This window comes from Onychostruthus taczanowskii, unplaced genomic scaffold (genome assembly GCF_017590055.1).
Source record: "Onychostruthus taczanowskii isolate IOZ18803 unplaced genomic scaffold, ASM1759005v1 scaffold20, whole genome shotgun sequence".
NCBI lineage: Eukaryota > Metazoa > Chordata > Aves > Passeriformes > Passeridae > Onychostruthus > Onychostruthus taczanowskii.
In genome coordinates this window covers 14,435,524-14,449,920 of record NW_024499240.1, presented here as the reverse complement: position 1 = coordinate 14,449,920, position 14,397 = coordinate 14,435,524, and the positions used below count along the sequence as shown (strand labels likewise).

At 38.7% G+C, this 14,397-nt stretch overlaps 1 protein-coding gene across 1 annotated transcript in view; it reads right to left on the bottom strand.

The window, feature by feature from the left end:
• Positions 1 to 585: 585 nt before the first annotated feature.
• STAT4 (signal transducer and activator of transcription 4) overlaps positions 586 to 14,397 on the bottom strand; it is a 37,003-nt gene continuing 23,191 nt past the window's right edge. The window contains exons 11-23 of the mRNA XM_041403317.1: positions 14,045 to 14,062; positions 13,871 to 13,964; positions 12,926 to 12,970; positions 10,376 to 10,459; positions 10,009 to 10,107; positions 8,654 to 8,789; positions 7,273 to 7,325; positions 6,433 to 6,527; positions 5,740 to 5,876; positions 5,128 to 5,319; positions 3,842 to 3,908; positions 3,243 to 3,351; positions 586 to 1,124 (exon numbers count right to left, since the gene is read on the bottom strand). Coding sequence (XP_041259251.1) covers positions 1,098 to 1,124; positions 3,243 to 3,351; positions 3,842 to 3,908; positions 5,128 to 5,319; positions 5,740 to 5,876; positions 6,433 to 6,527; positions 7,273 to 7,325; positions 8,654 to 8,789; positions 10,009 to 10,107; positions 10,376 to 10,459; positions 12,926 to 12,970; positions 13,871 to 13,964; positions 14,045 to 14,062 — 1,156 coding nt within the window. The 3' untranslated portion in view covers positions 586 to 1,097. The remainder of the gene's footprint in view (positions 1,125 to 3,242; positions 3,352 to 3,841; positions 3,909 to 5,127; positions 5,320 to 5,739; positions 5,877 to 6,432; positions 6,528 to 7,272; positions 7,326 to 8,653; positions 8,790 to 10,008; positions 10,108 to 10,375; positions 10,460 to 12,925; positions 12,971 to 13,870; positions 13,965 to 14,044; positions 14,063 to 14,397) is intronic.

Below are 14,397 nucleotides of genomic sequence, written 5' to 3'. Positions count from 1 at the left end.
TTAGGGATAACACTGGGGGAAATAAAACCAAAACCAACAAAACCAAACAACCCAAACTCAGCAGTAAACATGTCTGAAAGAAAGAAAGAAAAAAAAAGAGTATTTAAAGAGGGCAGTTTACTGTTTTTACAAAAACTAATTGTCCTGGTTATTAAGTGAGCCTGTGACACGCATGTAATATCCTGTCACGCAGAACAAGTTTCCAGGTGGTCAGCAAATGCTGCAGCTCTTCAGTGACTGTTTTTCTAAAACTGCTTCCCTGTTGCCATTGAGCATCCAAACTGTGTCAGATTGGTTTTTTTATTTGCAGACTTTCTGACAGTACTTGCTGGGGCATCTGAGTGCCTCCTGCCCAAACAGATTTACTTCTGCAACTATTTTGTGAGAGGGGAAGTTTTACTGAATCTCTCTTCCAGTGGAGAAATGGAGACAGCCTTTTTAACACCACAAGTTTTATGTCTGCTTCCTTTCTGGAACTCCCTTCTCTCCCCAGCCTTGCCTACCTGCCTTTCACAACTTCTGCTGTGGTGTCAGATAAAAATCTGTGTTGAAGGCAACTCATCTTTGGAGAAAAGCAATCCCCAGATACCTCTACAACATTCAAAGTCAGAGGAACAAAAATCTTTGCTTTGAAATAGTATCTGACTCAGTGGTGTATAAGATTATGGATGAGCAGAAAGTATTTAACATCATAAATCCTAATTTCTCCAAACACATTAATGTCTTTCGTTATCTTTATATGCTGTCTTCAGAAACAAAACACTTTGTTCTTATGCTCTCATATTTACAGCAATTCTATGGAAATTAGTCAAATTAGCAAGTAAAATTTATCTCTGCTGGGACCCCACTGAAGTCAAATGACTCCCAAGCCTGAGAGGATTTGGTCTTTTTTCAGTGACAACAGCAAATCTGACTTGCAAAAGGCTGTTTGAATCCCTAGAGAGAAAATTCCTTGTTTATGTGTTGTTGAAAGAGCCCTAAGAATAATGTAATGGTTTCCAGAAAAGCTGACTTTCGAGGTGACAGGAAAAAAAAATTATGACTTCTTTAACCCATCCAATGTTCACACAATTACTGATTTTTCCAGTATGTGCACTTCAGTCAGTTGAGTAAGGAGAACTCAGCTAGAAGAAAAGAAGGAAAAGATTAGTCTCATGGCACTCACAGCTGTTCATTTAAAAGAAAATGCAGATGAAACCTTTTCTGGCTCAAGGTAACTGCGGAGTCACTTTGATAATGTTGTACAAACTGATAAGGAAAATAATGTTTCTAGTTGCTTATAAAATAGAGGAATGCTCTTTAGAAGACACTGTGTAGGAAACTGTTGCAATAAGAATAAGCATGGCATTTATTTTTGTATGAACTTCTGTGGTTCTTGAAGCCTGTGGAAATGTATAGCAGGGTTCTTTCTTGTTCTTTGGGTGGGTAAGGGAAGCTGGACTGGGGGGGAATAGAAGGGAATTCAGCAAGACTGCAGAGAGTATATCTTGCTAAGACTGAGTTACTCAGTTATAGGATACTTGGCCTGCTGCAGATTTCACTCTTGTTTTCTGTATCTCACATGATGCTTTTTTTTGGCATTTCATGGAGAAAAAGTACTGCTTTAATAGTGCAGTTTGTCTGCTTGCTATACTCAGCCAGCTCTTCGGCAGGGTAGATTGTTGTGTGAATTTGATAGAGAAAAAAACCTCCATATTTTCCTCATTTCTATTTAGCAAGGTAAATCGAATGGAAAAGGGAAGGAAGGAATTCCTTAAAAATCTTCTAAAACTATTTTTTCTCATGCAATTTCTAGCAGATCTTGAAAACATTTCCAGGAAGAGCCTACAGAAATATCACTTACCATCTAGCAGCACTGAACCGCTCATCTTGGTACCTTTAAAATTGTATGTAACGCTTGCAATTTGCTACCAGGCACATTCTTTTTATCAGGTTATGACCTTGAACAATGGCCACAGCTTACTTTGAAGCCCTGAATAGAGCTGGTTTGAGATTTACTGAGCATGCAAGAAGAAACCAAAAATGTTTGGAGGCTGATGTTAACCGAAAGTGAATCCAACTATTCTTTACTCTGACGAAAGTTCAGGAAAGCAAATGCGTGCATTGTTCATAAGTGCAGTTGAGGAGGTCAGAACCATTTCCACGTTATAAACCAAAATAGAAATCAGTGGGGACATGTCCTGGATTGGGTGGGATAGGTTTTAATGCAGAATTTGAATTCAGGCTGGTTATTTCGTTTTCAGCTAAAGAACTAGTTTGTCACAAGTGCTATCAGAGAAAAAAAGTGAAGAATAAAAAAAGATATCTTGCTCTTGAGTGGATTTTCAGGTTGATGTACTAAAGAACTCATCCATTTCTATGTAAAGTTTAACTGTACTTCTAATCACTGACAATCAGGGTTCTGGTTTAGTTTTGTTCTGTTTGTGGGTAAGAAGAAGTGTTTACAGAGAAGCATTTGAAGGGGAATTGGCAGGCTTTTAAATACATAACCATTTTAAGATCATAAATCATTGAACATACACAAAGTTAAGGGCTAGTAATAAAAAAGGAGACGTTCTTCTAAAGCTGATAGAGCCAAACCACTGCTATGTTTTCTGAGAAAAGTCTGCTGGACAAATTCCCACCTGGCTAAACATCATTGCTCTAAGGACTCTGAGCCATGATTATTTAGAACATCATTCCTAGTCAATAAGGAAAAGAGGAATTTTTAAAAAAAATATGATGTTCATAGACTATTTTCCTAACCTTTCTATATACTAAGCTAATATTACTTTTCTTTGCTGAAAGTATTTTAGTTGACTTTTAATTTCACACTTTGAAAGCCTGTGTAAAATCTTGCCACATGAAAACGTTGTGCAAGTTTGCTGAATTGGAAACAATCAAATTCCTTGGGCAGCTCCCCTGAGCAAGTCCAGGCTTCGTGCTGTCCAGAGAATTAGTATAGGTGGCATGTATTTGTCAGTGTAAAGCCTTCATTTGTGCAAGAACTCTGGGATCTTTGTGTTCTGACATTCATGATTCATTGGCCAGCATGTCAGGCAATTCCAGTGCTTTCAAGATGCTTGCAGTATCCTGCACCATTTAGAACAGGAAATATCTGCACCATTGTTTCAGAATGTAATGGAGCAAGTGATGAAAGAGCTCTGATTCACAGTTGTACAAGCAGCCTTTTATCAACCACCATCTGTGCTGTATCCTGTTTCCTTAATATTTACTTAGGAATGGGAAAGTTTACAACTTACAGCAGTTTCAATGGCTGTGGGACTCAGGTGTTCTCTCAGCACAGCATAAACACTTGGAGACATTGGAAGAAGATCTGATGGAGAATGTGGTTCTGCAGAGTCATTTAAACTAAAAAGAAAAAAAGAAGAAAGCAAACAAAAATATGCAAAAATAATCTAAGAAAAAACTTGAATCCCTCTATGCATATCAGTGGAGTATGATGAATGTTTTTTAAATTTATTAACCCTGTTCTCAGGCTTGCTGGTGGCCCTGTAAGCTCATGCAACAACGTGGTATACACTTAAAAATGTAGGAGATTGAGTCAGGTTTGTCATCTTTCCTTGCCCCTAACATCAGCTACTGCGGAAAAAAAAAAAGGAGTCAGTGAAAGAAAAGTAGATCAGAGTACCATAAAATCTACATTCAGTTTTTACAAATGGTTTGCCCCGTTAATGGAAAAAGCAGTCTACAGGTGAAGTCCTTTACTTCCCTTTCTTGTCTTTAGCAGTCCTTGCCAAACTATTTTCAAATAGTTTGGGGAAAGGAGGCAGGGGAAACTCTGAAATGGGATATAAATGAAATAACAAGTAAAGTGTAACACACCTGTGAGGATACTTACATTTTGGAGACTGGGATAAATACAGAAGGAACGTAACCTTTCCCTCCTCCATCTGAGGGCTTTGAGACTAGAATAAATAGTAAAGAAATTAAATATTGTCTAGTCATTTTATTATCTATTTGACATTGATTATTTGCTTGAAATGCTGAAGACAATAATCCCTGGATAAATAAGTAGCCATGAAAGTGAGGAGAATTTCTGAGATTAGTCCTTGAGCTCAGATCTAAGTCACAGAATTGCCTGTGCTGCCTTGATGTGAATCACAATATAATACTGCAACTGATGAAAGAGATTTTGTTAGGCCTTCAAAGCAAATATACAATTCTTTAAGTTTGGTACTCTGAACCTGCAGATTTCAGTTCTGCAAATGCTTGGGGCTCTGTCTCTACAGATACAGCTTCAGCCATGTATTCTGAATTCCAATTCTTTTGCATGAAATTAAGCATATATGTAAGATGTTAGATGATTGGAGCATTAGGCAAAGTCCACAGAGTTAAAATGAAGAGGGAGAAAAATACTGTAGCCTCCAAATATTTTTGAGTTGTGTAGGAATTTGAGTTCAAATGGAATTATAACCTTTGATACTGAAAGTCTAGAAGAATGTGTTTTATCTACTTAAAAAATAAGGCTTTGAGGGCTTTCTTTAAGCAAGAATGAATTTGATCTAAAAATGAGTGGACTTGGACTAAAAAGAACGTGGGCCTGAACATATTTGGAGCCATCCTTGTTTAGCCTTTTTGCATTTTCCAGTGCAGTTGCCAGGGATTTTCAGAAACATTGTCTGCCATAATAACTTTGTACTTGTGCAGTATATTGGGAAAAGGTGGTGCAGATAAACAGCCTTTGTTTTAGGGTTCCATTGCATGAAATGAAACAAAGTAGGGCTTCCAAGCTGTTTGGGAAATACTGTTTTCTTGAAATTAAAGATACAGCATGCTACAGTGTAACACAACTATGAATCCAATAAGCAGGATGACTTTTCAGTTTCCTCTCCATTGAACACCCAAGACCTGAATTTTGCGAAGCATCAGACAGGAAAGAAAAATCCATTTCTTAGCTTCTTTTGACTATTGTCATCACCTCTACTGTTACCTCTAAGACCAGGGATGTATTTGCAAAATGAAGCTGTCTGAATGACAGACACATGTTAAAACAGTTCTCTTGAAGATGACTATTACAGGAGGCATCTTAATCTCTTTTCTCCCTCCTCTCCCTACAGTCCTCAAATTGCCTCATGGCTTTGCAGCTGCTGTGCAAGAAGGGTAGATAGAGAAGTGGAGCCTAACCTTCGTTTGGCTGACAGCTGTAGTGTTTGCCAAAGGCTTTATCTTTGGGGATATCTGGGTACAGGTACTTCAGGGGGTTTTCAGGAACGTTGTCTGCCATGATAACTTTGTAGTCGCGCAGTATGTCGGCAAAGGGCAGGGCAGATAAGCGGCCTTTGTTGTAGGGTTCCACCGAATGAAATGTTACGTCTCCTGCAAAAACACAAAGGCACCATAACCTGTAGGTGACAGCTGCAGCTGGAACACATTTTTGCATTTCTTTTGAGGTTTACACTTGTACAGGTTTTACCTGTTCTTAGCTACGGTTGTATCTTTCAATATTTAATTTCTGCATATTTGGAAACAAATCTAAAGCCTGCAGTTAGCAGGTGTACCTCACAGACAGCTTTGTTAATATAAAGGGCTCAGAGGTAGAATGTCAGAGTTTTGGTTTGTGTTTGAGAAATTATGATACTTGTATCTTGTCCAAAACCATACTATAACATGATACATGTGAATTTTACTTTCAAACCAAACAAAACTTGACTCCTGTTTTGCAGGTATATTGCAGAGTTTGGGTTAGTTTTGATCTAGTTATTGGCTTGGTTTTTTAAAAATTTTAATTATACTTACCATTTTCTAGCTGATCCACCCAAGTAAAGGTAATTCCACCCAGATTGCTCTCACTAAACCTTAATAAGAATGTTCCTGGTGTCTTGTCTTTCAGCAGAATTCGTTCCTTTTCTTTGCTTACAAATCCCATTATGTACCTGAGGTATAACAGGAAATCATGGGTTTACTTCTGGAAAAAAATACAGACTTTGATCTGTGCAATGTATAGAGTCATAGAAGGGCCTGGTTTGGACAGGGCCTTAAAGTTCACCTGGTTCCAAACCCCCTGCTGTGGACAGGGACATCTTTCACCAGACCAGGTTGCTCAGAACTATCCAGCCTGGCCTTGATCTGGCCAGACTTTATACAGGTGTTCAAAACCTGGTTACAAAGCTCTACGAGGCTTGGGGACTAAGACCAAAGCTTTGTGTGGAATATGGCATTGAGCTCAAAGTACTGTGAAGCCTGGGGAAATTTATCCCAGTACTTGACTGCATAGACAGAACTGAAGAAAAGTTCTAAACCTGCATTTCTAAGAGATCCCATGTTTTTCCCCTTTGACAGCAATTTCCAAAAGTTATGAATGGGAGAAGGGAGACAGATGTGTTAAACTCATTGCAAATACTACTCCTCTGCATGGCTAAAACTGAGATGAGTAAAGGACAGAGAAAATGTGGAGAGACATCAATATACAGCAGTTCCCTTGTTGCTCACCCATCAATCCAAAGAGGAAGAATGTGTTTTTTAATCAAGTCCAGGATTGCTTCAAGCCAAACCCAAAAGGTAAAGGACTTCCCAGGCAAATGTTCCTAACAGTTAAAAAACAACCACAAAACACAAACAAAACCAACACACACGAGAGGAGAATCATGAGAGTGATGTTACCCAGCGTTCACATGGCAGTTTATTCTCAGTTTCTTAAGAATAAGCTACTTTTCTCAAGTGTGAATCACAATTTGAGCTGTGGTTTTGAGTAACATCTCTCTTTCAACCTGACATAAAACCCTCTGATTTTTAAGATATGCATTGGAAGCACCTCATTTTTCAAGGAGAATAAAAATCACATCTGTGATTTCTTCCTAGTTATACATTTATATTTTGAGTGAAAAGAAGATGAGAAAGTTGAACTCCCTTCCAAGGTTCTGCATGTCTTTAAATAATGTAGTTAATATGAATTAAAGGAGCTTACCTTCCTTTATCAATACATTCTCTCTTCCTCATCAAAGTTATTGCATGTATTGACTGTCTTGAAATAATTTCCGTCAAAACTAAACACATGAAAAATCTTATCCTTTATGAAAAACGTATTGCATGCTTTGGTAAGGCTTTCAATTGATCATATACACAAATATATAAGGCACACTATAATATAAGCTTTATGCTTCTGGAAGTGTTTTTTCCCAGTTACATTTTTACAAGGGATGTGATTGTGCTGAGCTGAAAGTCCCACATATGGCCAGTGGGAATCTTATCAGCAGCATCAGAGAAACAAAGATAGGCATGGCTGTGGGTGTTAGGAGAAATAAGAGTTTAGTGTTACTTTTGGAACAGTACCTTGCAGAACTTTGCCCAGGACAGTTGATAATCATTGTAACTCACTTGCTGTCCTGAAAGAAGAAAAAAAAAAAAGCCCAAATGGTACATGTATTATTCTGAAGTTATGAAATAAAAATTGCTTGATATCTGTGTAGTTGGGTGGGGGGTGAGGGGAGGGAGGGATAGGGTCATGCTAAGGGACTGTAGATCTGTTTTTCTCTATTCTTTTGAAGCAGATGATAATAGTTTTGGAAATACTGGCCTAAAGTAGCCTGTGACTTGGTTTTTGCAACACTACATGCTCAGTTTCAGTTTTTAGCCTAAATGTTACTTGTCAGCTTTCCCCAGGGTCTCTCCCTTCTGGGGCACGCTTGGGTCTCAGAGTACTCAGAGTTCATCTTGCTGAGGTTACAGGGCCTCTTTGCTGTGCTGACACCAGTGAAGCATCTCTGGTGAGGCCCCAGAGATGAATAGACCCACAAAGACAGGTACTTAAAATGAAAAAAACTCCAAATCACATAAGTAAGCAGAAATACTTCCTTTTGATTTCAGATGTATGAGATAATTGTTAAGGAGGCAAAATAACATCACAGTTCAGTGTGACTTTGATGCCCTCTTCCTTCACTTGAGCAGCCTTGAAGTTCGAAAGTTGAATTATTTTGTGATAAGAATAAGCTGATGCCTGCTTTTCTTTAAAGAAAAAAATGTCATGGTGACATTTTTGACATCAGGTGTGGGAGTGGAGGTCATGCCATGCTGGTTTTGGCTGGGGTGGAGTTCATTTTCTTCACAGTAGCCAGTGTGTTTTGGACTTGTGCTGGAAACAGTGTTGGTAATACAGGGATGGTTTAGTTCTTGCCAAGCAGGGCTTACACAAAGTGAAGGTGTTTTCTGCCTCTCAGCCCTTCCATGAGCAAAGGGGCTGGGAGTGCTGGAAGCTGGGAGAGGACACAGCTAGGACAGCTGATCCAACTGGCCAAAAGGATATTCTTCCATAGGGTGACATGCTCAGCATGTAAACTTAGTGGTAAGAAGGAAGAAGGAGGGGATGTTTGGGGTGATGGCATCTGTCTTCCCAAGTAACTCCTTTGTGTGATGAATCCAGCCCGGATTTCCAGGCTGAACACTTGCCTGCAGATGGGAGGTAGTGAATGAATTCCTTGTTTGCCTTGTGTGCACGTGTGGCTTTATGTGTTAAACTGTCTTTAGCTTGACCCATGAGTTTTCTCACTTTACCCTTCCAATTCTCTCCCCATCTCACTCTGGGGGAGTGGGTGGCTGTGTGGGGCTTTGTTGCCAGGTGGTGCTAAACCACAGCGTGTGCCTAAAGCCCCTACCTGTAGCTACCAAATGTAAGAACCCCAAAGCAAATAAAATCTGTATATTTCTACACACTTACCCATAAGTTTCTCTGCCAGCATGTTGAGCTGTTCAGAATTGAGTCCACGACCAACATATGATGAAAATTGCCAGCTCAGTACTTCTAAGAGCTGGCTTAAAGTGGCAGCAGGGGGGTTGTTGAAGAAAGACAAATTCTGCAACAGAATGAATGCTTTGTTTAGATAGCAACCATGAATACATATCAGGCTGTAAGAGGAGACTGCAAGTACTTGAGCAGAATGTGGAAGTGTTGAAAGTGAACTCTGTGTGTGGGGAAGCACTGGGCAAATGTGTAGGCACCAAGCTAGGTCTGGTGGGGAGCCTGAGCAGGGCTGCAGGGCAAGACTCCTAGAGAGAGCTAAAGTCCCTGTGTGCATCTTGGATGTTAAAATACCTTGCTATGCCTCTGGTAGTGTCCTGTGTAAAGACAGCAAAAATATGCTTAAATCCTGTCCAAAAAAATCTAGATATTATCACTATATTTTAATGTTTAGTGCCTGGAAAATTTTAAACCATTACATGCTGATATGGTGACATGCTGTTGAATCATTTGGCTTATCTTAGTTTTTTCAGTTGTGTTTTTTTTTTTTTTTTTCTTTTGATTGCACACACAATGGACATACTGAAGACTGTGCAAAAACTCTTTGGAGTATCACAGAGTGATAATGCAGTCCAGCCTGCTGGTCAGCTGGCCTGCCAGCATGGCAGACTGTCTGCCCCTTTCCCTGCTCTGAGCATCTGTGTGACTGCACTAATCCCCAGCTGAAAGCCTGAGAGCCATTGACAGCCCTGTTCCACAGTCTGCAAATACAGTAACAGTGACTGAATCTAAAGTATGTGCTGAGACAGCTGGAGCCTTTGAAAGAATGCTCAGGGTTAGAGCCACTGGAACTTGCTACTTAACATTTATAATCTTCTCCACAGAAAGCACAAGTTCCTACAAAATCCATGGGGGAAAGCAGCACTTAAGTACATTACAGATTCACCTATGTGCCTGCTTTCCTGGTCTGGAGTTGTACTGGTAGAATTATTTTCTAACAGGTCCAGTTTTAGTCAGCCGCACCCAAGAAAGATAAATTAAAACTAGTGAAGTCAGAGAAGTTGTGGAGAATGCCTGTCACCTCTCCTTAGTTTAAGAACTACTACTTTAGGCTACAAAAAGCAAAGCTAAGGGTGCATGTGGTTTTATATCTGGGCAGGGAAAGAAAGATAAAGAGAACAACAATAAAGTGTGATGTTGATAACTGTGTACGTGACAAAAATAAGGCCAGTTCAAGAAGGAAATACATATTTTTTTATACTTAATGTATTTAGTAACCAAATAATACAAAGGTGAAAATGCAGAAAGTCAGTATTTGCTTACTGAGGACCTACCTGAGGATCGTTGGTTGACAGGTTGTACCAGATAATAGAGGCCCATGCGTTGGGCAGTTGGCTGACATTGGAAATCATCACCACAGGCAAAGAGCTGGTCTGGTGGAGAGAATGAATGCCCTGGGTAAATGCTGCTGAGGAAAGTATTAGTGCTGTGCTGTGCTTTGGGTTTTTAGCCTGTCGTTCTTCCCAAAGCACAGACTTCTTTTCCAGAAGCTCTGGAAATCTTGTGTCAACTTGTGGTTACTACTGGAGGCCTCACTGAGGGCAGGCAGCCCTGTGCTGTGGCCCTGCACAGTTGTACTTCTATAAACTGCTGGAAAACGCCTTTTTTTCCTGCCCCAGATAATCTGCCCTGAATACTCACTTCCAAGTTTATGGTCAATCCATACAGGCAGACCTGTGTCTCAAAGCTGATGGAGTGCAGCTCCTCGGTCACCATGTGAGGGCCCTGAGGGAATATTGAGGTTATGAAGCTGGGAGTACAGAGCTGGCATTTAACACTGTTTTAGTGATCCAGCTGCTGAGGTTACACTTGGAAAGAAAACTCATATCAAATATATAAGCAGAACAGGAAAAGAAGGAAGTGAAGGAAGCAATTTGTTTGTTCAACCCTGATATCAAATTAGTCCAGGAGTCTGGTATTTTTTCTGACGAATCTAAAAGAGCCCCTTAATATTGCTAAAGCAGTACTTATAAACTTTTATCTTTTTCTAATATGGTACTTTCAAACACAGATTTGCACACAAGAAGGTAACAGATAATTTTGTGTGTCCGATAAAGGTTGTCTCCAACTTTCTTTTTCCTAAAGTTTCCTTACTGATTGAAAATTCGACTTTAAACAGGGATGTTCAACTTCAAGGAGAAACAAACCGGAAACAAAGCAAATAGCCACAGCTTTAATGACAAATGGGCCTTCATCCAGGTTTGCTGTGGGTACTAGTTGAGGGACTAGAGGCCTAAATCATTAATCTGAAGTAAATCTGGTATTAAAACCTCAAGCTTTTATTGGATGGAAAAAAACTAAAATCTGCTTGTCATTGTTGATTAAAGTTTGTAGTATTAGCATTTGTTTTGATTACAAAGCAGCATAGCTCTGCAAAGATCCAAATCTCTGGCCCTTAGGAAACAGATTTCTTGAACTACATTTCCATCCCCAGAACTCAAAGTATAAAAATATATTTGCTCTTTTCCAGTGTTCTTTGTTGTTGGCCTTTCCCTCCCCATCGTGCATTTTTGTCAGACTTTTCTTTAAAAAAAATAATTAAAATTGCAAATCAAAATGCTCTCCCTTAGTGAAATATCTGTTTTCAATCAATGTAAAATAAAAGTATTTCTTGGTAGAGGACCTTGTGGCTTTATCTTTGCCACGGAGCACCTCCTCCAGGACATGTACAGGCCACTGCAACGAATGGTACTGAAGAAATGAGGAACTGGGACCACAGGAGGTCCTTAGGCATCTGAATAATAAATCTGCTTTGCAAAGGGAAAATCCAGCTTAGACCTGAAGGGTTTTACATGAAACAGCCATCAAATTAGCTCAAATGTTTTAATATAGGTTGGATCAATCCAGCTCAACCTGTACTTCTGACACAAAGTTGAAAAGGGTTGGTGAAACAACCCTTCTTCCCCCATTAAGATTTTGCAGAAGCAAATTTTTCTCATGGAAAAATCATCTAGGCAAAAAGATACATCTGCATGAAAGGAGAAATCTAAAATAGAGAACTTTCACTTTTTTCTTAATGAGGCCAGTTATATTTAACTACACTTTTAGCATACTGAACATCCTATAACAAACCAAGTTTTGGAAGCATTATCATTGCTGTTAACAAAGAAAATCCCAACTCTTCTTCTGCTAATAACCACTTTCACAGACTGACTTGACCAAGGAGAGGCTCTGTTTGAGGAAATCAGCAGTGAACCAGGTCACAGTTCACCTGTCCTAATTGTGGCCCTGTGACAGCTTTATATAGTTTTAAAGGCACAATGTGTACAAGTGGGAGGAAAGTGCTGCCAAAACTGGAGTGACAACATTTCTTAACCTACATTTTTGTATTTGCTTGTTGTGGTGTCAGTGATTTTGTAAGCAGCAAAGTAACTGGGAGGTGAGCCTTGAGTTTCAGTCTTGCTAATCGGGTGGTGAGTTGTTCTGTTCAGAAATGTGTGTGAAACAGGCACATGTATCTTCTGCTTTAGGTTTTGGTCAAATTCCTCATGCTGATCCCACCTTTTGCTTTATATTTAAAGAATACTTCAAATATCTCTTGTGCTTGTACAAAAACAGCTATTTGGGCTGTGATGTGATTTTATTTTTATATTTTTAAAAATATTTTTTTCAACTTGCTGATACAACTTTACTCAGTTATGCTGGTTTTAGTGCTATCATGCCGTACACAGAGTCACCACGAGAGGGGAACCTACGACCAGGCTGGGACAAGTGCAAGTAGATTAAACACATTTTTGGTCTTGGCTGAGGCAGCAAACCCCTGACTTCAGCAGTGAACCTGACCAGCAGAACATATATTTAAAGGACCTTTCCTGTAGGAAACAATTATTTCAACCCCAAAAACATCTTTAAGAGCTTATTTAGTTTTGGGTGTTGTTTTTTTTTTTTGTTTTGAGTTTTTTTGTTTTTTTTTTTTTTAAATGTAAATGACCAAAAAGGTAACCTTTGAGTGGAATGCACACATTTGAATTATTATTCTCTACCTTCTATTGGAACTTTTTCAATATACAGACTTCAGGCATGCAATTACAATTTGAGTCATTCCAAACAGTTCTCATTATACTAACATAATAATTGGATCCTGTGCTTTGTATATATTTCGAAATATAACAACTCTTTGATTTACATAAAATCGAATATGAAATACTTGTGAAAGTATGCAAAAACAACATGTAAAATAAATGCACAAACCTCATTTCCTTTGCTTCCAGCACTTGTTTTCATTTCTTTGGGTTGCTGTGTAAAGCAAAGCAATATTTATATGTCAGAGAAACTATAGACAGAAGTACATATAAATAACATAATTTATAACCACGATATTCTTAGTTATAATAAGATTTTATTTGCAGTATATAAATGAAGTCTAATGAAGACTCTGATACTGCACATTAAAAATTCTATTCGGTGAGGAGTCTTTTGATATTTTTAAAGACTTTTTAGGAAACTAAGTTAATGTAACAAAGCATTAATTAGAGTGCTTGCCAAGTGTATCCCACAAAAAAAAAAAAAAAAAAAAAAAAAAAAGAAGCTAAAAACCATTAATGTCAGTCTCCTTTTGCAAAACTACACTGATGCACTGCATCTGTGGTTAAGGCCCAAAATTACCACAGGCAAGAGAGTGTTAGTCAGAAAGCAGGACTCACTGGGCTCTCAGAGAAGTTCCACAAGCACTGCTCTAGTCTCTCACGAGGCTTTATCACAGGCATTAATTTCCGATAGATTTCAAGCATTCAATTCTATCTCCCCTAGAAATTGTGGTGTGGTTTTTTGTTTGTTTGTTCTGTGTGTTGGGTTTTTCTGCTTGGTTGGGTTTTTTTTTTTTTTTTTCTGTTTGGTTTGGTGTTTGGGGTTTTTTTAACCAAACTCAGTTTCTGTGAAGCTTTTTAATTCAGCATGATTACACTTTTCTTTTCTGGTGGTAATTAGGATTTGCTTTGTCATTTCTGTGAAAATATATAGTCTTATTTTATTGAATGGATGAAGTATGGAATGGCATAAAGAGGTTCTAGGAGTAATGTTTTTGTACAAATAGACAGAAAATTATTGTGGCCTTGACAGTAATACAATTCTCCCTTCAGAGTTTCTAAAGAATTTTTTATTTCTCTACGCACAACAGTAAAAAAGTGTCAAACCTACCAAATGTCGAAATTCTACTGACAAGCTCCCATTTGCAGACTCATCCATGTTCATGGCTTTCACATGTGTTCCACACAGAACAAATCTACGGTTACTGCAGAGGACATGACTGTTATCTACTCAAATACCAGTGTATTGGAAAAATTTAATAAATATGATATTTTATTGTCCTACCTTACAGTTGAAACATTCCTAAAAGAGAAGAGGGGTGGGGGAGAGGAAACAGATTGTGAATCAGTAAATGTGTAAGACAGAACTTGTACTGAGAAACGTATCTGAGATGGTAGACTTTGCCTGCTCAAAGTTGGTTTGTATTGACCCTACAACTACAATTTTTAAGCTGAAGAACTGAAATTCATACTGTCCACTTAGACTTTTGCATCTGGCCATATGTAGGTAGTGTGCTTTATCTTGCTCTTTATTATCAGACAGGACACAACTTCTGAGAGAAACAGCCCTGGCTTCTCTCTTGCTCCCTCCTCACTGGGTGTTTTCCCTCTTTCTTGTGGGCCCACATCTATGTCCAT